At 40.6% G+C, this 24,181-nt stretch overlaps 1 protein-coding gene across 3 annotated transcripts in view; it reads left to right on the top strand.

Annotated features, from left to right (window-relative positions):
* The window catches only part of grm8a (glutamate receptor, metabotropic 8a), a 216,077-nt gene that overhangs the window by 174,198 nt on the left and 17,698 nt on the right, over positions 1-24,181 (top strand). For all 3 annotated transcript variants that reach the window (XM_079334721.1, XM_079334722.1, XM_079334720.1), the window contains 4 exons: positions 2,600-2,739; positions 5,669-5,815; positions 7,587-8,008; positions 9,823-10,189. In XM_079334721.1, coding sequence (XP_079190847.1) covers positions 2,600-2,739; positions 5,669-5,815; positions 7,587-8,008; positions 9,823-10,189 — 1,076 coding nt within the window. The remainder of the gene's footprint in view (positions 1-2,599; positions 2,740-5,668; positions 5,816-7,586; positions 8,009-9,822; positions 10,190-24,181) is intronic.

Below are 24,181 nucleotides of genomic sequence, written 5' to 3' on the forward strand. Positions count from 1 at the left end.
TGTTTTTGCTCCCATTTGTCATGAGATGGACTCAAAGATCTAAAATTCATTCCAGATACACAATATTACCATTTCTCTCAAACATTGTTCATAAATCTGTCTAAATGTGTGATAGTGAGCACTTTTGCTTTGCTGAGACAATCCATCCCACCTCACAGGTGTGCCACATCAAGATGCTCATCAGACACCATGATTAGTGCATAGGTGTACCTTAGACTGTCCACAATAAAAGGCCACCCTGAAATGTGCAGTTTTGTCTCACAGCAAAATGCCACAGATGGCGCAAGCATTGAGGGAGCGTGCAATTGGCATGCTGACAGCAGGAATGTCAACCAGATCTGTTGCTCGGGCATTGAATGTTCATTTCTCCACCATAAGCCGTCTCCAAAGGCGTTTCAGAGAATATGGCAGTACATCCAACCGGCCTCACAACCGCAGACCACGTGTAACCACACCAGCCCAGGACCTCCACATCCAGCAGGTTCACCTCCAAGATCGTCTGAGACCAGCTACTCAGACAGCTGCTGAAACAATTGGTTTGCATAACCAAAGAATTTCTGCACAAACTGTCAGAAACCGTCTCAGGGAAGCTCAACTGCATGCTCGTCGTCCTCATCGGGGTCTTAACCTGACTCCAGATCGTCGCCGTAACAGACTTGAGTGGGCAAATGCTCACATTCGATGGCGTCTGGCACGTTGGAGAGGTGTTCTCTTCACGGATGAATCTCGGTTTACATTGTTCAGGGCAGATGGCAGACAGCGTGTGTGGCGTCGTGTGGGTGAGCGCTTTGCTGATGTCAATGTTGTGGATCGAGTGGCCCATGGTGGTGGTGGGGTTATGGTATGGGCAGGCATCTGTTATGGACGAAGAACACAGGTGCATTTTATTGATGGCATTTTGAATGCACAGAGATACCGTGATGAGATCCTGAGGCCCATTGTTGTGCCATACATCCATGAACATCACCTCATGTTTCAGCAAGATAATGCACGGCCCCATGTTGCAAGGATCTGTACACAATTCTTGGAAGCTGAAAATGTCCCAGTTCTTGCATGGCCAGCATACTCACCGGACATGTCACCCATTGAGCATGTTTGGGATGTGCTTGACCGGCGTATACGACAGCGCGTACCAGTTCCCACTAATATCCAGCAACTTCGCACAGCCATTGAAGAGGAGTGGACCAACATTCCACAGGCCACAATTGACAATCTGATAAACTCTATGCGAAGAAGATGTGTTGCACTGCATGAGGCAAATGGTGGTCACACCAGATACTGACTGGTTCTGAGTCCCCAGACCCTCAATAAAGCAAAAACTGCACATTTCAGGGTGGCCTTTTATTGTGGACAGTCTAAGGTACACCTATGCACTAATCATGGTGTCTGATGAGCATCTTGATGTGGCACACCTGTGAGGTGGGATGGATTGTCTCAGCAAAGCAAAAGTGCTCACTATCACACATTTAGACAGATTTATGAACAATGTTTGAGAGAAATGGTAATATTGTGTATCTGGAATGAATTTTAGATCTTTGAGTCCATCTCATGACAAATGGGAGCAAAAACAAAAGTGTTGCGTTTATATTTTTGTTGAGTATACATTGTGTTTTCTTTTTTTCCAAGAAACCTTGTAAAGTCTCTTTCATCACACTGAGGTAAACATTGAGGTAACTGAAGATTTACAAATGTAACAATTACTCATTTTTGACTGACGAATCGTTGCATTCTGACCACAGACTCTGGAGGGCTAACTCCTGTCAGATAAATGAGGGTAAAGATGTCAAGTAAATAACGCTTCAGCCAATTTCCAGTGGCAGAAATTAAAGAAATGTATCAGAATCAGCTTTATGTTTAACACACAAGGAATTTAACTTTGGTAGACTGTGCTCTCCTGTACAATATAAACATTAAATAATAACAATTCACTAGACAATATGATCAGTTAATTAAAGACTAATATGTCCAAGACTAAATAAGATAATAGGGCATGAGAGGAAACCACAGAGGAAGTATATGGTTAAATGACACTAAGAGCTGGATGACAACAAATTTAAGGCAGAGATCAAGTCAATGCTCAACCAAACACAAAATGACTCCTACTCTTACTGGACAGTTACAGTATAGGGGAACAAAAACAAATCCAGAGCCTCTTTCATTCATGAAGTGAAATTTATTCACAGCTAAGTAGGACATTTATGATTCACTGATTTTATTCAACCAATGATATTCCCCTCAAAGTCTGATATTACTTATTGTAATATCAGACTATATCAGATTGGCTATTGCAGTCATTGTCATTAGTTGTCTTTATAGGCTATTTTGTAAAGTGAAAGAATTGCAACCTCTTCTTTTGCCAGAATGATGCTGCATTCTTTTTTTCATTGTGAAATGCAGCTTCTAGAGTATGTTGTCCTACCTGTATCTATAATTTTGCACCAAAACATCTTATTTTCTTCCTTTTTTACTTTTCAGGTTTTTTATCTATTCCTATAAAAACAATCGAAGTGTGCCCCCCTAAGCTAAAATCGATCTGGAATAGAGTTGAAAAATCAATAAGCACACCCTCACTCCGATATCCACTCTTTCTTTGGTCCAGGAAGTGCTGGTACGCCTGTGGTTTTCAACGAGAATGGAGATGCTCCAGGTAGATACGATATCTTCCAATACCAGATCACCAACAGATCGACTGCAGAGTACAGGGTCATCGGCTCCTGGACCAACAAACTACACCTCAAGGTGAGATCATAGTGGTGGTGGGGTCAAATCAAGATCACAATCATTTGATGTTTTGCCATGCAGACTATAGAATATAAACAAAAAAAGTGCAAATTCAAGCACACTGCATGTTAAGCCTCCATTTTCTTATTGACTCCAAAGGACACTGGCTTCATGTGCAAAAAAAAAAGAAAAGAAAAAGCAAACGCAAGAATCTAGCATGTTCATTGAATACACTGGATTATTGAAGCTTTTGATCTATTACGGAGCAAATGGCTAGAAAGAATAAAACTTCAGCATCAGTCTAAGCAGCTGCCTTGAATCCTAAATCCCTGTCTCACAAGGCTGGATTTATCTTCGTTCCATTTGTTCAGAAGCAAAAGTTAACTAATTTGAGCGTCTTAACAAACAAGTGTACACATCTCATCTTCATTTCGAATGTTAAGGGATACACTCACGCTGACACACACTCACACAAACATTTAAATGACTGGTAAAGGCTCCTAATTTAATGCACAAGAATTCTCTTTGTCTTTGTCTCAGGATTTCACTTCTTCATTTACACACACGTGTGCGTGCACAAAAATCCTGAGGCACACCAGATCGCTTAGTGTTATTAATCCACCTAGGACTTCATTAGAAAGGCTACATGACAGATGAGAAGACTAATAGACATGAAGTGCTTTCTGCCTGATGGACAGCCTTGCTCACTCAGGGAGAGAGAGCAAGAGAGACAGACAGAAAGAGAGAATGCAGCAACACAAAGGACAGCGCATAGTTAAGACACACATTATTGGGCATGTGATTATGACATGATGAACATGGGTATTAGATTAGTTTCATAATTCTGTTTGGGCTGAAAGGCACTGTGGCAGATGTAGTGCTGGAGGCATGTGTTTGTGATTAGCAAACCTGTTTTAAAGTTTTATTGCTCTTAATTGTTGTGTGTTGATTTTAATTCTTTGCATTGTATTGTTTCTTTTCTACATCGTCATGCCCAGGGAGCACATCTGGAAATGTGTTCTGCTATGCATGGAACCTAGTAAAATTAAACAACTGTAAAACATTAAATAAACTACGAAATACACAGCTACTGTTTAAAAAAAAAAAAAAAACAACTATTAGAATCCTATATAACATATTCACATGTGCTGTACTCTTATGATGTCACTCTCCCAGTGGAAAGTCTAGACAGCATCTCATGAAGACTGTGAACGTGTCTAAATAGATGAGATGGATGGAATGGGTTAAGACAGCTGTCTGCCTGCTCTGTGGAGTAAACAGCAGCATCAATGTCCCCTCTCCTCAAGTAGCCGACTCACTCGGCGTATTCTTTCACTACGCTGCATCATTGATAACAGTAACAGTGGAGCTTGTTGTGTTCCTAGCCAGTATTTTACCCCCCAATTATGAGAGAACTCCATCCTCTCCATCTTTTGCCTGCTCCACTTTTCAAAAATGTGTGTTCAAACAGGGCACATGGAGATTTGCCCTTTGTTACATCACAAAGGGCAGTAGCCCCTCCCCCAGGGGGTGCCACTGTTTGTTTTGCCCTTAGTCTGCTTTCTTACTGTAAAAAATAGAGCATGGTGCCAGAAAGCCCAAGCCCTTTCAGAGAGGGGCAACGTGGAACACAGTTCACTTGCTTCAAAGGCTAGAACCAGAAACAGTCTGTTCTGAGCAGGGCTAACAATAAAGGGGTTTAAGGTGTGCTCAAATACAGGCTCAGAGTGGAGTTTTACCAAGAAACTTGACAGAAATGTTTTGGGGACACCTGAGACTTATTTAAATGTGTTTGGCTATTTTAATTGTGTTCTAAATAAGCCCTTAAATTGATAAAAATATATAAATGTCAACGAGGAAGTGGCTGCATGCTAACTTTAGCTGTGGTCTGACGATAGCTAATGGGTTTACAAAGATTTGTAATTTGTAAAATGCTTTCTCTCCTGATATTTAGTATTCACGTCTACTTAGTTTCTTAACAATCCAGGAGTGTTAAATGCAAACTTCTGTCTGATTCTTGATATGTACTGTATATGACGTACAACCTTGAGCTAAGCAGTTATACTTGATTGATATTGATGAACAACATTTAATCTAACAAGCCCGAGTGGGTCTTCACAGGAAAAAGGCCACTGTGTATTTGGTATTGTTACTTTTATCATAACTTATTATAAAGAATTCTAATTTCTGACTGATGCATGTGTAGCACTAAAATGTTAACAGTGAGTAATGCAATATTGGTGCCTAAATACCTCAAGTGTGTGAGAATGCATTTCTCTGTGTCACTGATCAAATGAAGTCCATTCTCACAGTCCCTGATGGGTTTTTCCTGCTAACTAGTGTCGTTGGACTTGTACACTGTGTGCCTGTTGAAAACGGTAATGCTCCATTTTCCTGAGCATCCACAGCAACAGATAAACCTCAGGGACTTGGGGTAATGGCAGCGTTACAAACACTCATAACAACAAATTAAAAAGCAAGAACTCAGACATACGGAAAGCTCAGGGATTCACTATAATGCCAGCATGACATGAGCACAAACAAACAAAACACACACGGTAGAGCATATGCAACCATGGTGACACGCACACAGACACACACAGAAGGAAGTACAGATGGCCTATTTGTGCCAGAACTGATTACGGTCTGATTGCTGGCTTCCAGACTAGCTGGTGTTAGGTTTGTGCCCGACAGGCCTCAGGAAAATGATCAGAGGATCTGCTTGTGCTAATTGCTCTCTAAGTTGCCCTGCAGAAACACTTTCCGCAGGTACACAGTGAAACTGAGTGTTAAAGGACTGTGCAAATAAAGTAATGTGAGCCTCAGCAGATGGCTACCAATCTTAGTGCCTCATAGTAGTTTTGTGTCTGTTCATCTTGCAAAACAAGAACACAGAAACAATTGTTTTGTCATTTGCCTTTGTCCAATGTTTTCCTCTCATTAATAGGTGGAGGCAATGCGTTGGAAAACAGGTGACCCGTCTCTCCCACCCTCGGTGTGCAGCATCCCATGCCGTACAGGGGAAAGGAAGAAAGTGGTCAAAGGTGTGCCGTGTTGCTGGCACTGCGAGCGCTGTGAAGGGTACCATTATCAGGTAAACTATTCAGAACAACTGTACCTGCTGTTGCCTCAGTGTGTATTCAACCTTTGGCCTGTGTTGTGGGAGCCTTTGGTTTTTGTCCATTATTTTCGACATAGGTGTCTTTTCTTTTCTTTTTTTTTTACACAAACTGCTAACCAGCCTGTCACGCTGTGAGATTGACGCAATGCTTGAATTATGTAGCTCAACTGGTGAAGGTGAGACGCTAATAGTGTCATGATGCAAGTGGAAAGGACCACATGGTTTGTTTTTTGTTTTGCTTTTTACAGTCAAGAATTTGTACCAAGCTCGATGCTAACTGAATATTTTCATTTTGACATCTCAGGTGTCAGTTGGCAAACTCTAAAAGGACTTTGCATACAAAGATAAAAGGTGTATCTCTAGAAGTACGAAACAAGTTACAGTAGACTCTTTATATCTATACAAACAATGCATTCTTTGTCAGTCTCTTTTGTGTGAAAGGTAGAGTCAGTAGAAATGGTTATTGACACTGGGCCCTTCCTCCTGAGCTCATGGCCCCCAGATGTGCAAACTCCGTGGAGTATGTAGTGTGTTCATTTCCTGCTTCTACCACACGCTAGCACAAGCTAGCTACCGGTGCGCCTGCCTGTTCTCTTTTGTGTGTCGAAGCCAGCCTAAAATTCTTATCCCCTTGTTGAACTGTATCTACTAAACTCACCTTTATGCTGTCACTGTCTGGGAGATACACAGTCTTACCCGCCCAGAAATGTACAGAGTTAACTGAAACAAGCCAAAACTGCAAATATTTGGTACTTTTAAATTGTTTCCAAGAATGCATACAGAGTTAGGACGGCCTGCTTGATCAACACATCAACACCTTTGGGTCAATTTAAGTTTTAATTTCTGATTTGATTGATTTTAGCTGTTCTTGCTTTCATCATGTTGGTAAAATATGAAGGTTTCTGTTGACAACCAAAGCTAATTTAAAATTTACAAAACATTTTCTTTAACAATGAACAAACTGGATGAGTGTGCTGAATTCCACCATAAACGTTTATTCCCTGCATATATTCATTTTCTGTCGCTGTTGAATGCATAGTTTGACACTTCATATGATTTCCGTTCCATGTAGTGATCGGGCGATTACAAATGTAACCATTAAGGTGTCACATTTTAGAATTATATATTCAGAGAAAACCCCACTGATGCCATAAAATGAAATGAAAGTACGAAATACTAGGCGAGGGAAAAGATCCTCAACACACATTTAAGGAAACATCCCCTGTGTTAATTATATCATGGCTGGGGACAATTTGGCAACCCATCGCCCTTCTTATTAAGTTAAAAACAAATTATGTGATAAGGAAACGTGTGTGAAAAGAACTCCCTTGGTCAGGAAGCAATAAAGGGAAAAACTAAATTGGCTATACAGGCAGCAGTGAAATGTTTGTCAGAGCAAAATCAATAATCTGTGGACACGTAATTTAGATTTGGAATTTAAGAAGGAAGGAAAATAGTATTCCAACAAGAATGAAAGTGTACAAAAAGCTCTTTTTTTCTCTTAAACAGATAAGGGAATACATATTGTAGAAAACGGATAAAGCTCGTTTGCGTAGAGAAACTTGATTGGATTCTGTTCGAGCTTGAGTGTTCTCAAATAGTGTTCATTGTATATGGATCAATGTGGCTTTAAGATTTTCCGTTATCGTTGATCCAATTAATGACAAAATGTTAAAGCTTTATCTACATTTTGATCAACTGACGTATTTCACGTTTCTCTTATGGAAACTATTTTTCCTCCCAGGCATCGGAGTTCACCTGTGAGCTGTGTCCGTACGAGATGCGACCTGACACCAACCGCACTGGCTGCGTTCCCATCCCCATCATCAAGCTGGAGTGGCACTCCCCCTGGGCCATCTTCCCCGTCTTCATCTCCATGCTGGGCATCATCGCCACCTCCTTCGTCATCGTCACGTTTGTCCGCTACAACGACACACCCATCGTGCGAGCGTCGGGACGGGAGATGAGCTACGTGCTGCTGACGGGAATCTTCCTGTGCTATGCCATCACGTTCCTGATGATCGCCACGCCGGATGTGGGAGTGTGTTCGTTCAGGAGAATATTCTTGGGTTTGGGGATGTGTTTCAGCTACGCAGCGCTGCTCACCAAAACCAACAGGATACACCGCATCTTTGAACAAGGGAAGAAGTCAGTAACAGCACCCAGGTGAGGACTACATCTCTCTCTTATCAATTCAAACTCTGTTTTTTAAACGTGTTTAAGTGTTCAGTCCACACAAACTTGAATGATAAAACACTGAAGGTCACTGTCTGTGTGTTTACTTGTACACCCAGGTTTGGGTGTGTATTTATATAGAACTCTAACCTACTCGCTCTCCTTGCTAAGCTGCTTGCAGTCATTATTCATAATTTACTTTTCATCCATTATGCATGAGAGGCATGAACTCATACTCACCTATTGTGCTGTTTGCACTCAGTGACAGTGACTCTGGAGAAGAGCATCAACTGAGTGGCTAAAATGTTAATGCGGTATTTAATAGTACTCAGGTTCATGTCCCTGCTGCCCAGATGGCCAACTGTTTTTCCTCTGGAAACACCCATCTGTAAGTTAGTGGAGTTTTACGGTTATTAATCAAACATCATGATAATTAGAATATGATTTTGCCTGTTATCCAGGAAAGCCTGCTTTTTGGCTTTATTTTTGGAAAGAGCAAGGGGGTGGCACATGCTGTATAATGGAAGTGCAGAAGCCTGCCAGTAGACGGAATCATAAACACATTAATGGTTATTTAAATAATGATCTTGCTATCACAATAGCTCTTAACACTTTTTCTCTTTTATAAAAAAACCCCCCCAATAATGATCCTGATGCCCATAGAAGCGATGTATAACAAATTACGATCAGCTAATAGGTTAAACAAGCTAGCTACATTGAGCATATACCTCATTAGCCGCTATTAAGTTCTTTCACGTAAAAAAAAAAATACTTAGATTTTTACTCAGAGAAAATTCTTGTGCAAAGCAAACAACACTTTTGTCCATCAATGTTACCTTTTTTATCCTTAAATAGTCCTCTTTCTTCCACACCTTTCTGTTGGTCACATTTTTCAGCCAGGGAGGTTGCAGCTTTAGCTAAACATACAAAACTTTATTTATGAAAATCAAAAAACAGCTCCATTGGCTGAGGGATCAAAATGAGAAAGTTTGCCTTTTAAACAACCACGAAGACATACAATGACTTTCTGCAGTGCTTTCAACACTGTTTTCAGGTTCAGGTTTTTGTTTCATGGTAGGGTGTGACCAAACATCCTATGAGTCTGGGAGCCTCAAGAATTCTTTTTTTCTTCACTCTCGGTGTGAATCCGAATCCAGCTTTTGATTTGGATATTTTTCATTCTCATTTTTATCTCTCTTTCATCTTTCACAACTTGTCATCTCTCCAGTGCTCCTCACTGCACCTCTTTTTCATTCTGGCCTTAGATCTTATCATTACCTTTCTCTTCAACTCACCCTATCTCCCAGAGAGTGTATGGGCGCATGGACAGGGGTATAATAAATTGTTTCTGGGAAGTACCAATCTTCCATCAACTTAAGCAGCACCATGAAAAACAGCCTTGTTTTGAGGCTGGTAGTCAAGGATTTTTAAGTTTCTCAAAAAAGTTTTTGGGTGAAAGACTTGTTTGACCAAACAACTGTTAGAGAAATCATTGAATGTGTGAAGTAACAGCAATTTCAATGCACATTTGTTAAATGTATGTTTTTCTTGTAACCCCCGACTTTATCAGATCATTAAAGGTCCCACATTTAGCTTTTTCTGGTTTTATATGCTTTTTAGTATGCTTTCCAGGTGTCTTGTGCATGTTTAGGCACATCTGTGCGCAGAAATTAAGCAGAAGTACATTGAAACAGACTCTTTTTTTTAACATTAGCATTTGTGAATTTACTTTAGTAGATACATAAATTAGATCTATGAACTCCAAAAAAGGACATAATATGGACCTTGAACCCTCGTCTTCCCAGGTTCATCTCACCGGCCTCCCAGCTCGTCATCACTTTCTCGCTAATCTCCGTCCAACTCCTCGGGGTCTTTGTCTGGTTTGCTGTGGACCCTCCTCACACGGTCGTGGACTTCGGTGAGCAGCGGACCCAGGATCCCATGTCAGCTCGTGGCGTCCTCAAGTGCGATATCTCAGACCTCTCCCTCATCTGCTCCCTGGGTTACTCTATCCTGCTGATGGTGACTTGTACGGTGTATGCCATCAAGACGCGAGGGGTGCCCGAGACCTTCAATGAGGCCAAGCCAATAGGATTTACCATGTACACCACCTGCATCATCTGGCTGGCGTTCATACCCATCTTCTTTGGAACCTCACAGTCCGCAGAGAGGGTGAGTGTGTTCTTACTGTACATTTTTTTCTACTCAACTTGGATACTAATATCACATTTTTTAACATCCTTTGTGCGTACAACAGTCTACAGAGAGTATGAGTGTGTTGCAGATGTCTGTACTTCATCCTCATCATCTTTAGGATTTATGAATCTGCAGAGAGGATGAAACCATGGCGTGTGACTGACTGTCTGCTGGATTACCCGATGTATGACCTGCTTGGGATTTAAACACATTTTCTTTTAGACATCATACAGTCTGACAGAAAGATGACTACATGGTGATTTTATTGGTTTCTGCTCTCGTTATTGTGCGTCTTTGTACGTGATTTGACTTCATGGAGAAGGGTGCTTAGGAGAAACGTGTGAAATATATTTTATAAGATACCTTTTCACACACAGGTGGTATTTGGTTTCAGTTTATGGCTTTCTATGAGCACGACTAAGCTCTTCTGAGCCCATTTTGCTGCAATATTAAGTTTTGGAATGACTATTTTTTGTCATAAATTTACATGTATTGCCACAGAAAAAAAAAAAAAAAAAAGTCAGCCTCGTCTTCTCTGCTGACAACTTTGCCGAGATCAAAACAGCATCTCTTGGAACTAAGAAATAGATGTTTTTTTTCTTCCTTCAATTGAGGCTATACTAATGGCTCAGAGTCGAAAATCTCCTGACAATCCCCTGCGAGTACAAGAGGATTTTCTGTCTGTCTGATTGACTGGATCCATGCCTGGGTCCTGGCTTTTCAAAGGGCTGTACTGCAGAGTGTAGTCTTCCTACCTGCGTCAATTATTGATGAAGGTATGATGTGAGTGAGATGTAACTTAGACAAGCTCGGGGAAGTTGTGTGTCTGTTCTTGTGTTAGGGCAGCATTTACAAGGTTCAGGTTCACGTTATGAATAATAGGTTTATTTAAAAAACAAGTTAAGTATCTTGCATTCTTATGATTTAATCCTCCTTACCAATTTTCCCTTGTTCTTATCTTTCAAGTAAAAACAAACCTAATAGAGGTTGTTTTTTTGTTTTTTTCCCACTTGCCTCCACTTACATTAGCTTTGATAAGGAGCAATGGAAAGCTATTGTTTGAAGACATTAAAAAGGTCTGCAAGCCATTTAAGAGGTAGTGTTAGTGATTGACTGATTGTGTGACCACCTGTAAGAGCTGTCATTTCACCTTATCAGCTTAGATTCAGAGGTTTTTAGAGACATGAACATTCATACCCTCAAACAGCTAATCTGATTCCTAATACTATATACACACAGTAAAGCGTTTACTCGAGCTAAAGCAGTGGTAGTGTATTGATTCAATTTGTTGATATTGCTGCTGCAGCTTCCGAAAACCTGACAGACTCATCCAGATCCAAGGCAGAGCATTGATTGCTCATGTCACAGGCTGTACATCACAATACCTAGCCTCTGTACACTGTAAGTGTTTACATGTAGCTGATAGATAAGCAGTGATGGAGGCAACATTGAAAACAGATGTAGTTAGCATTTATTCATTCACAGGTTTTACATTCATCCACACAAACACACTTACAAGAAACAAATCCAAAGCTCTTAATTCAGTCAATGAACAAAGTAAAACAGCAATCAAATATTAATATCCTTTCCAGCTGTTTTATCCTCTTCTACATGAACACGGAAACCTGTGTGCCAACAGACGGTTTAGATTCTTGCTTCTGCTCCCGCCATAAAATCAACTATTTTGTCTCACCCTATTTTGGATTGTCAATTTTCCATTTCTCCCATTCCTCGCGTCTCAGCCCATTTTACTTCCCAGATGGGCGCACGGCTTTGTCGCTTGGCAGAGAAGCTGACATCAAAGTGATTCTGTCTAATCACACATCAGGGAAATCACACTCTCACTGCATGTTTCATAGTGTTTTTATCTTCCTTTTTTTCATCAAGGAGCCAGCCAGTTTGGTGCTAGTTATTGATGCAGGAAGTTTAAAGGGATAATTTATTTATTTCTTTTTTTTTAAATGACATGTTTTGCTCACAATTAAAACCTGATATAGAGAACATTAATTCACTTTCCTGACAAGACTAAAGTAATCTATTCGATACAACTTGCACTGTTAGCAAATGAAACCACTGTGGACACAAGTCCTAGAAGTCCCATTCACACCACAGCGCTGCCTCTTTTCCTCTATCCAGGTTGACCAAAGTTTGTTTGAGACAGAATTTCACATATGACAGCCAACATTGAAGGGCAAAAAATGTTCTATGACAGTGTTTTTCAACCTTTTCCAACTCAGGGCCCACTTTTAAATCTCAAACATGTTTCAATCAATCAATCAATCAATCAATCTTTATTTATATAGCGTCAATTCATAACAGGCGTTATCTCGAGACACTTTACAAAAGCAGGTAAAGGACCTTACTGTTTGTCTGTTAACATTAACAAAAGAGCAGGTAACAAGACCATGCTCATCGTTATGTTTACAAAAAGCAGGTAAAGGACCTTACTTATGGCTATATTACAAGAGCCCAGCTTAATCCGTCTGGGCCCACTTTGCGGCCCACTTCTGACCCCTTGTCCATGTTTTATCTCAAGTTGACGCAGTTTACATGGTTTCAAGGCTTCATTTGACAATGTCTCAGATAGAGGAAAAACTATCATAGTCAACTATCAACTATCAAATCTATCATAGGCTGCGTTGTTTTCATGACATCATTGGACTAACTTTAGTTTGGTTTATATATGATCAAACGTCAAACATCAAACATGATCAAAGTAACATCTTCAATCAGAGAGGGGGCGGAACATCGTTGATTGACAGACATACAGTCACCATAGTAAGTTTCTTACCTGCTTGCTGCACACTGAACGAGAGGAGAAAGAGCTGCAGACTCACTTCAAGCAAAGTGCATGGATATCAATACATAGAAATAAGAGATCTAGGCCTAATGTGAAAACAAAAAATGACGCATGCGATGCATGATTAGTGTGTATTCCATCTGACATGCTAAAAGGTGCTTCCTTATTTGTTAGGGCCAAGAATCCCTCCCCCCAGGCTATGTTTATTCATCTAATTAGAATGTCCACCGGCGACTTCTCGTACATTTGCATTGGATTGTATTTGTGTTGTGTGTGTTGTATTCAATTGGAATAGCCACCAGTCCACATGTGTCTGTATATGTTGTTTCTAATTGGAATATCCTCTGGAGTGTGTGGCAGCTGACTGGCTACGAGAGAGAGGGAGGAGAGGGAAAAGTGAAGGCATAAACAGGTAATGATGGCCCTCACTGATGGAGCTTTAATGAGGAGGGCTCTACCTAGGGCATAGGTTTGAATGACATGGGGAATGCAATGAAGTTAGAGGTTGGAAAACAACGTGACTCACATTTTCAGTTGGGTCTTCAAGGGCCCATCAGGGCCTTACAAATAAATACTTATATCTGGTTCTGACATCATTTCTGTTCAAGCATTTTGCCTTTGAGGAAAAAATACTTTCTTGAAGATCTGTTAGGAGTGTCAGCAGCAATTGTAGGGGAAACATGGTTGTTTATTATTGTTATGTAGGGATATGTCAAAAAATAGATATTAAAATATATTGTCATCCAATATACAGTATGGCAAAACACACTAGACTGCCCTCTTGGGTGAAGAAAACACACTAATGTTGGGAATTTTCAGGAGCGAATACCTGACCAACTGCTATGTTGGGTTTTATGAAGTAAAATTTGATTGTCAAAATAAATTAATAATTAAGTTTATTTAATTATTAATCTAAATCAATAATTGTTATTAAACTGCGTTTAATAAACCTCGGGGCACCACCCTGTAAACAGGGAACAACCAAAATATTACCAATATCAGTCTCAAATTATTTAATTAAATACCAGTATCATTAATAATTAATAATCTGTATTTAATTGAAGGTGTGAAATCCGAACACAAAGCCCTTTCACCCAGCCTAAGTCACAAAGCAAATTCACAGTGATCACAAACAACGACTTTGTAAAATATAATAGAATTTATTTAACAAAGCAACATCAAGTTAATCAATGAAACTCAATCAAACAAACAACCATTATAAGCCAAACTACAAGTAACAAACAGAACAAACAAGCGTGGCACATGTGTGTATGTGTGTGTGTGTGTGTGTGTGTGTGTGTGTGTGAGAGTGAGAGGGGGAGGGACAGACAGAGACAGACAGCGATCAAAAATGGCGGCGACCACGCGTGGTCACGTGATGGCGGACACAGAACGTGATCTATGTTTCAGCAGCGTCTGGAAAGCCACAGATCTCTATGTGTGTGCGTTTACCGAAAGGTGCGTGTGTGTGTAAAGCGAGAGAGCGGGAGAGATACAACGCCCCTCGACAGCTCAATCTCGGACTGGAGCTCACCACAACTCAGAGCATAGTAACTTTCACTTATCAGAAGCCAGCGGCTGGATTTGTATCAGACAGCGTTCACACTAGTCTTTCTGATAATGAGTCTATTGCCCGGTTATGACGCGGGAGCTCACAGATAAACACAGGGGGCACAGCGACACAAATAAAGGAAACAAAAGAGATTTTACTCTAGTAAAATCTAAGACACAGCGGTCAAACACCAAGCAAAATATTATCACCGTTTCACCATAATAACTCAGTTATTAAACACACTCTCTATATCTAACTGCCCAGACCTAGCTAAGCCTCACTTGTCACCGTTTCGTCCACGGTTGATGAAAGGAAGAAAAGAGGTCCTGGAGCGGCCTTCCTGCAGTTGTTAGCTGATGGTGGCGTGTGTGTCCAAAGGGGTTGAGCAGGGCCGTCGTGTCCTCCGTCGAGCGAGGTGATCTCCGTGGGTGTCCTTTCTTTAAAGGACGGAACGAGACGTAATCCTTACAATCTCTCTCTATACCGTTTTAACACGGGAGAAATAAACGATCTGCTTGGGAGATGCGTTCAAGTGGATGATCTAAGCTCGGAATTTCGGACGTCGGTGTGCTTCAAGGCCTTTGGATTAGCTGCGCGCCAAAACTTTAACAAAGAGAAGCGTGCTGGAAACAGGAACAATGTTGGGTATCTTCGGACATCGGCAGGCGACGTTTGAAAGAGGCAGAACAATGAAGCATGGCCGGCTTTATACCTCCCAGACTTCACACCTATGTGTTAGGTGTGGCAAGGCATTCTGGGAGTACCTGCAAGGCATGCTGGGATAAAGAGTCTTTTGTTGTAGTTCTCCAAACGACACAGCCTGAACTTTGTCATTTTGGCTGGACCCCAACACTAAACTCCAGAAGACTGGTAGGACCAAAAAATATTATAAAACATTACTGTTGCAATGACTTTGATCTATATTCAGCCAGAACCAGTTTGAATCATCTGGTGCTAATATGGTGTTAAAATGCACTAGAATACAGGAAATTACATCTATATAATTATAACAGGCCCACTGTATCCTTATATTAATGCTCTCATGTGGCCACTTATTACATATCATGTATTATCGATGGCGAGTTACCCTGCCATTCCCAAACCTACTGCTAGGTTGTTCAGTTTGGTTTTCATATTGTTTTTCTGGTCCTGAATGGGATGAATTCCCCGTTTCTTGTTCCTAATCCGATTCTATCCGAACAGTGCTTGGTCAACATGCTCCGGTATTTCAACCTTTAAGGAAACAGAAATTGCTTTTCTTGATCGGTTCGACAAGTTTTAAAAGACTGTGTTGACAGGGATGTGTGCAGAATTGTTCTGTTTGGTGTGAAGAAATCTGAAAAGTATTGAGATATGAAGAGTTGAAGGCTGTGGAACAGTATGTGCTCTTATAACAAAGGTAACAATAAGTAACCTTACATCTTAAAAGGTTTTACCTTTCAATGTAGCCTCTGAAAACTATCGAGACAGCCTGTGTGAACTCAAGGCCTAATTTGTCATCAGCATGCTTGACTCTATACTCATCCACTTTTTGCCACTTGCATCTCTCTGCTTCCAATGTACTTTTGTTGCATCCCTCCCCCAAGTCCTCTTGTTATGATTCCTCCCCATCGCTCACATCCTGTCCCCTCACACTCTTCTCCTCTGCATACTCAACACGAGTCTGAGCCACAGCAGGCCAAGTCAAAAGAAAGATGGAGGAGGAGAAACACAGAGAGAGGAGGAGATAAAAAATGAAAGGGAAAGTTAGAGTGAGAGCAAGAGCAAGAGGGAGATTCTAAACCATCACCATCAAGGGAAGTATTGTTTTGAAATAGGTCATGCTACCAAGAAGAGGCTGCTGGCTCCAAACAGCTTGTGCCGCACCCTGCAGAAATGGGTAAGGTGGTGTGTGTGTGTGCATCACTCTGCCTTCCCCTGCTTGGTGTAAAACCCTAACCACAGGGTACATCCTCTCTCTAGCTTCCTCTCTCTCTTTATGTCTGCTTCCTCATTCCTTTGCCTGGCTATATGGGCGCTCTTTCTTTCTTTTTCACTGTCTCCCTGTCTCCTATCTTCTCCCCCTTCCCCCGTGAGCCCCCTCTCCTGTTCTCCAGATCTCTTAAATATGTTCCGCTTGTTATCTCCTGCCTCCTACAGAAGAACCAACTTCCCTGCTGCTACCCACAAACCCTTGCTGTGTGTTTCGATCTTTTGCTCAGTTTTCATGCTTTTGCCATGTTGTTTTTATTTAATCATTATGCATCGGAAAATTAAAGTGAGTTTATTGGTCATACATTATGCAGTTCTCCTTTTAGAAGCATCAGAGAGATTATTGTATCAAGCAACTTTTAAATCTCTGAATTGCGGGCAATGGAAAAGCGTCTCTTTTATGATGCAAATCTGTTTATAAATGTGTACATAGATCCACAAATGTGCCCCATATACTGAAGTGATGGTCCCCAAAGCAGGCGACCTGGGTTCAAGTTCGACCTGTGGCTCCTTTCGCACATGTCGTTCACCACTCACTCTCTCTATCGCTCTCTCTCTCTCTCCCTCCCCGGTTTCCCACTTGATCCACTGTCTTTTGTGTTTAAAGGCTTGAAAGTTAAATTCGTTGAGAAGAACATTTGCAATTGCCTACACAGACGTGCAATTATTTAGACCCATATGTAAATACATACAATTATTATAAATGCAGCTGTACATTTTTAATTTGCTCACACTACAGTATATTCCAGTATGGCTCCACTGTAAGCAAACAGGCGCATGGGAGAATTCACCCCAGTCCTTATAAAGTTCAGGCTGCTGATTTTCTGTATAGAGCAAGCTGGGATACGAAATCTCTATATTCTGTCAAAATAAGTTATCCACTTAAATTTCTCATTCTGTTTAGGTTTTCTTTTCTTTTTTTAAATTCTGAGTCAGGACAGGGTGAAACGATGGAGTATTCAGTACAGCCTAAACCCAGCTTGGGAACAGGTTGAATTTTGCGTGATCATAAAACATACAGCTCGTGAACACAGAGTACAGAGCTGCATGTTCTGAACAGTTTGAATCCACAGGTTAGTTGAGTCAGTGACACTATTGTTCACTCACATACTTGCACTTTGTGTCTCTCAAGGCCTCCCATTCAAAGTACCCCTCTGACACATTCTCCATCACTCATTCTCACACACACCCAAACACACAGCACTGTCTAACACACAGTGACCTAACCTACAGATTGCTCCTTTTAAGAGGTAAAGAATGGCAAATAGACAATGCCTATTCCCCCCCCCCCCCCCCCCCCCAAATTGCCTTTGGTCCTCAGGAGTATATGAAAAAGCACACACTCTATATTCGTGCCTCGCAAATCCATCTCTGCCCCTCTAGACACACACACACATAAACACTCAGTGGTGCGGCTAACTGTCCTTGCACAGATTTATGGTTGTGACTGTGGTCCCTGCAGAGAGCCTGTGACCGCCCAGATCCTTACGAGGAGTGACCGTTGGTGATCAATCTACAGTAATCTGAACAGGGTGGTTGAGGCAGAGGAAGAGGAATAAAAGCAATACACAGAGAGAGAGAGAGAGAGAGAGAGAGAGAGAGAGAGAGAGAGAGAGAGAGAGGGCTGAGAGGATGGAAAGGGATAGAAACAAAAATTTCAAGGAGGAAAGAAAGAAAATGCGGCAGAAAGAGTGAACACATGCGGCCACAATGCAGCAAAGAAAGAATGAATCAGAGTGTGGGTGTGAGTTAGAGCAAATCCACATCCACAATGTCTAGCAGAGACTAAACACTGGACAAAAAGTCAGCCTAATAAGAGAGAGAGAGAGATGTTGAACAAAGATGCAGAGGAGTACAATGAAAAAGAGGAGTCACACACTAACACCTGTTTTGAACAGGAAGCTACACAGGTTCCTAAGGAAGATCCTGTTGCAGAGTTTTTGTAACACAAAATATATTTCTGCTTGTGCTTTGTCTGCCCAGTGGATAATTCAGCTGATGTGAGTGTCTTTAAAACCCTAAGAAGCTAAATCCTTGAAAATAACACTGCCTCAAACTTTGTTTGCAAAGTTTAAACTATTATTAAGTACATTATGTGAGGTGGATATGGATGTTTTTTATTCCTGTTTTGTGATTGGTTGTGAGTCTATGCAGACAATCAGAAAGGATAAACACCAGTGAATTACAATGTGTGCATGCTGAGTGGAAAAAGCAAGACTTCTGAATACAAAAATGTAGTTTTTATGAATATACATTTAGACTGTGTTGTGTTTATCGTGAATGCTTCTATTACTTCAACAATGGTCAAGTCTTACAGATGGGAGAGCAGTTTGACTTCTCTCACATCACTTCACATCTCCTAATGCACAGGGATCAGATCACTTCTGAACCGTATTTCTACCCTTTGTAGGATTTAAACCATCTTTCACTTTTAAAGGAATAGATTTTGCAAGCCTCCGCTGGGTTCTGGTGGGATTTGGTGGTTTGGTTGAAAAGAGGGAAGAGACAGACAGCAAGTGTCAGATCCTGACATCCAATAGGGAGTTGTTGAAGGATTGGGGGACGCCCATGAGAGCGCGCACACACACACACACACTTTTCTGGAGATGTGTGGAGACGGGCAAAGAAATTATACTAAAAGCCAAAGTATAGCCAAATACGAAATAATACAAAAATAAAAAGTTCCTCCTTCTGTCACATTTCATGTTGCATGTGTTTTCTCTGCATAAGGCCAAAAAACATCTGGCATTTCTTTGCTGAATATGACATGTTTTACAACAATGACATTTAGAGGATGATTTTGGAATACTTAAACAAAGTGGAGTAAGGCACATCCCCTTCATACATTTGTAAATCTGTATAGTTATCTTGTTACAATTGTTGATACAATGAAATCAAGACAAGGTCCTCTCTCGACGACTGATAATAAATATGCTCCGATGTAACCATCTCCTTCTTAAATTGATCAGCTCGATTATTAAAAGTCTTTTCCTCAAGGATGTGTGAGATAAGCTGCCCTCTAACTACTGCTTTAGACGCGCCCCACATTACTGCAGGAGTAACAGGGGGTTGCATTTTTCTCTCTATATTGTTCCAACCATTGTCTTGTGTTACTGCAGGATTAGTATCAGTAAGAAGTGAGGAGTTAAATCCTCATGCCTCCCGGAGAATACGACCGCGCCATTGGAAGCCGTCTTTAAGGGTTTTGAAGCAATGGGATTGGATCGAGTAATTTTATCTAAACGGCTGCCCACACATCATTTTAAATCCCGAGAGATAATCCTGAAATCTGTGTTATATTGACTAAATATGGTGTGTGCCATGAAAGATAGCAAAATCCTTGTTTGGTGCATACATATGCTTTGATGTTTTTTGCAAGATAGCAGTCCAAATACTAATGCATATGTAACTTTGCAGTCATTGTTTTTTTTTTTATTAGAAAGATTTTTATGAATTAAAGCATATGAAGTGTGATTACCATATTTAGAGTTTGGTAGACACCTTTGCCCAGTCTCTGTCTTTTCAATAGTCTTTGTTAGACATGACCCCTTGTTTAATTTCAACCCAACTGTCATTTAGTGTTGTGACAGTTTGCCATTGTGCCTGGACGAGTGTCGACTCTGTTTAATTTAGTCCCAAAATCAGAGTGGAGTGCTAAATTGGTTAAATTTTCTTCCAGCGGAGCTCACATGGCACCTTGATTAAATATTGTTAGCTTCTGTGTCTTTGTTTACTTCTTTTTATTATTATTATTATTATTATTTTTTTTTTTTCAAAAAACATGATCACTTGATCGCCAAAGCCGCAGTTTTTGGCAGTGCTTCTCCCGACTGACCCAGGAGCTGTTGTGACAATTTACACATTCACGCTGTCTATTCTGCCCCTGTGTGTGTGCGTTACTTCTTTAGCCTGATACACAGCTCAACAGATAGCTAACAGTTTTTCTCCAATAAAGAAGCTGAAGTTTCTTTGTCCAGTCTTTAATAAAGGAAGCACTGTAAAACTAAACAGATATCAAAACATAAGTTATTCATCTCATAATATGCTAAACAACCGAAAAGTCCGCTAGCGTGATGCTAACGTCTATGAGAATTTGAATAGGAATACTAGCGGTTAGCATCGCAAATTTATAAATTGTTGTTATCTCACATTGTAACCTTATTAAACATACTCAAAAGAAACAATGCAAGATCTGAACATGAAATGACGCTCACAGGCAAATGTTTCGGCCGTATTGCTAGAAGAAAATATGGAGACATTGTTGGCTTCTTTTGTTGCATAACTTCTGTGAACTAAGTCACCTACGGCAACTCTTAAGGCACAAAATATATAAACTAGAGCTGAAACGATTCCTCGAATAATTTGATTACAAAAATGCATAGAGGATTTTTTGCTGCCTCGAGGCCTCGTTTAGTTTTTTTTTTTTTTGCGTCATCGAAACTATGCTATTAGGATAATATTTGCACGCTGAGTCTGACACAGACGCTTCAGCGCCAACGCACACACAGACACACACCCTTTTAACTTTCAGTCTGCACACAGTGAGTCGGGAACACGTGATCCGGTCAAACGGTCGGCATTTCTCCTCACTCTCTCCGTGTGCGTGTCTGCAGCTAACATAGCAATAGCAACCTTCTCTCACAGTCTCTGTAGTCTGAGTTTGTGAGCGTGCGCGCTTCAGGAGCAGACAGATGTGCACACTTCTAATGATAAACAGGCTTATTATTTTAAATGTCTAATGTTGGTAAATCAAGAGAGAACTTGTTTTGTGGAATAATTATTATTCTCTGATGGATTTTAGTTATTAGTCTGCAATGTTGTGGTGGGAGGGGCAAGCAAATATATATTTCAAGTTTCTCAATTTCCTGATCTGATAGAATGATTGAATCTGTGATTGATTCAACAGAACATAATACTTTCTCAATTAATTGTACTGTAACACAAAAACACTATTTGTTATTTTAGCCATTAAAACATGTTTGGCCTGTATTTTTCAACTACCTGCCACCTTGACCAGTGAATCAAAAAGTTAATTTGGGACCCTGTCAGTAATATGGTGAGTGTCAGCAGCTGTAGAGCAGAGGTGGTTATTTGTAACAAGCAGGCGTTACCATGGTAGCTGCAAAGACTACAAACAGGTGTGTAGGGATGACCCGAGACGAGTTAAACCTTAATTGAGCAAAAGTATGATTTATTCGATTACTCGATTATGACCAGATTTCTGTCAAACTGACACTAAAAACAAGAACATCGCACCGTCTGTGTGTTTCTTCTTAATAAATAAATCTGAAATCAATTCTTAACTTTAGTTTTCATTCTATTAATTTTGATTTATGGCATTTCAAGTTTTAAGTTTTTGTTACTGTACATTGAGAACATAGCACAAGCTTGATTTGAAGAAAATTTGACAAAAATCAAAATCGCAATTTCCCTCCAGAAAAATCGCAATTCAATCTTTTCCTAAAATCGTTCAGCCTTAATTTGTGTAAAAGTCAAAGTCTGACGGTCCGCCGTGGCCACGCCCTTTTATGTAGCAAAACGGGAGATCTTCAACATCTGACATTGAGTTTGTGATGATCTGATGAACAAGGTTTCGGGTAAGTATGTTCAAAAAGGAAGCTTGAAAATGTAAAACTGGGTACTTTTTTATATTTAAAAAAAAAATGCCACATTTCCTGTTGGGATTTGATTATGGGTGCAAGAGGATATTTTGTAGGTCCTAACATGGTCAACATACCAAAAAAATTCTTGTGCATGCCGAAGAAAAAGAAGTTAATGGAACGCCGTGGCCAAGCTCTATAACGAAATAACGTGCGGAGCACAACGGGAGTTCTCAAACATGTGTAGAACACACTGACACTGGGTTTACGATGATCGGATAAACGCTTTTGCTCAAGTTCGTTCAAATAGGTAACCTGTGGAAAAGGAATTTGAGCCATTTTTCATGCATTAAAAAAAATATGGCGGACTTCCTGTTTGGTTATGACTATGGGTGTAAGAGGAATTTATGTAGTTTCTGACATGACTAATGTGCATAAAAAATGCTATGTATGTAGGACAAAAAAACCTAGATGAAGAGGCCTTTTGGAAAATTTCAAGGGTGCGCCACTGAGTCATTTCGCCACGCCCACTTTCTCTACTCACATGACAAGTTTTCTTTTTCTACTGGGATCATGTGTGATGTTTGGTGACTCTACACCTATATTAAGCCCCTTAAGAAACTACTTCCTGTTTGTGACGAACAACGTGTCCGTATGACCACGCCCTTTGACAAAATAACTTGCAGAGCACCACGGGATATCTTCCACATGTCAAGAAAACATAGACACTGACTTTGTGTCAATTGGAATTACGCTTTTATCGGACTTTGTTCAAATAGGTAAGCTGTGAAACGCAAATTTTAACCATTAAAAAAAAATATGACGGACTGCCTGTTGGGTTCTGATTATGGTGCATGTAGTAAGTCAGCATGCCCCAAAAAATGCAACATGGAAAAGGCGCCATGACGGGACAATGAGAAAACCAGGATATGTGTACAAGCCAGAGGGAGACACAGAACGCCATAAAGCATGTGGCTACTGTGGAAATAAAGCTCATGGATTAAAAGACAACTGTCCGGCAAAAGATAAACAGTGCAAAGCATGCAACAAGTGGAACCATTTTGCAAAAGTATGCTGTTCCAAGCAAGGAAAAGGAGTGCATACTGTAAGTGAACATGAAACAGACAAACATACAGACAATGAGGAATTGTTTATTGATGCTGTGACACAAGGAAGTGATATTAAAGAGACTGAGCAAGCGTATGCAGACATTCATGTTAGCACAAACAAAACTGGAGTTAGCTTCAAGTTAGATACTGGTGCCTCAGCTAACGTCATTCCCACCCAGAGTTTTTAAAGCACTAGAAATACAGCATGTTTAGCCCTCAAATCGCCCACTGTATGGCTATGGTGGTGAACGACTAAACCTCAGAGGCAAATGTAACATAAAATGCCAGTACAAAGACATCCAACTACTTACTCCAACATAACTTAGCTTCGACCCACACACAATGGACATTCACAAAAGATGTAACCAAAGACTCTCAGTTATCCATAAACTCAAAGGACTTCAGGTCTCCCCACACCTTCTGTTAATGTTGTATAAAGGTATCATCCAGCCAATTCTCCTGTACTGTTCTCACTGTTTCATGACAATGCTCACAGTCAAAAACCGGAACATGTTCACTAAAATAACCTCCATAGCAGCTAAAATCATTGGTCTCCCCACTCCCAACCTCATACAGCTAAACACTAAGGCCATTACACGCATCGCATAGGAAATAACACAGGACCACACCCACCCACTGCACCATTGCTTCTCCCAGTTACCCTCTGGTCAACGATACAGATCCGTCAGATACAACAGAGTACGATTTAAAAACAGTCTAATCCCCACAGCCATCAACACTTTAAAAAATATGTAATCATGAACTGAAATAGATATTTGTAGCTTCAAAGCGGTCGCTTTCAAAGCGGCCTGCTCTTTTCTGGAGCTTAATTGTGAAGCTCTTCATCTGATCACAGAGTAACTCGTCTTTGTGAAAGACCTGTTCCTGAATAGACCTCTTCTCCAGCTCCCGGGCTTTAGTCTCAGCTTTCAGCCT

The sequence above is a fragment of the Symphodus melops genome (genome assembly GCF_947650265.1).
Source record: "Symphodus melops genome assembly, chromosome: 22".
NCBI classification, from domain to species: domain Eukaryota; kingdom Metazoa; phylum Chordata; class Actinopteri; order Labriformes; family Labridae; genus Symphodus; species Symphodus melops.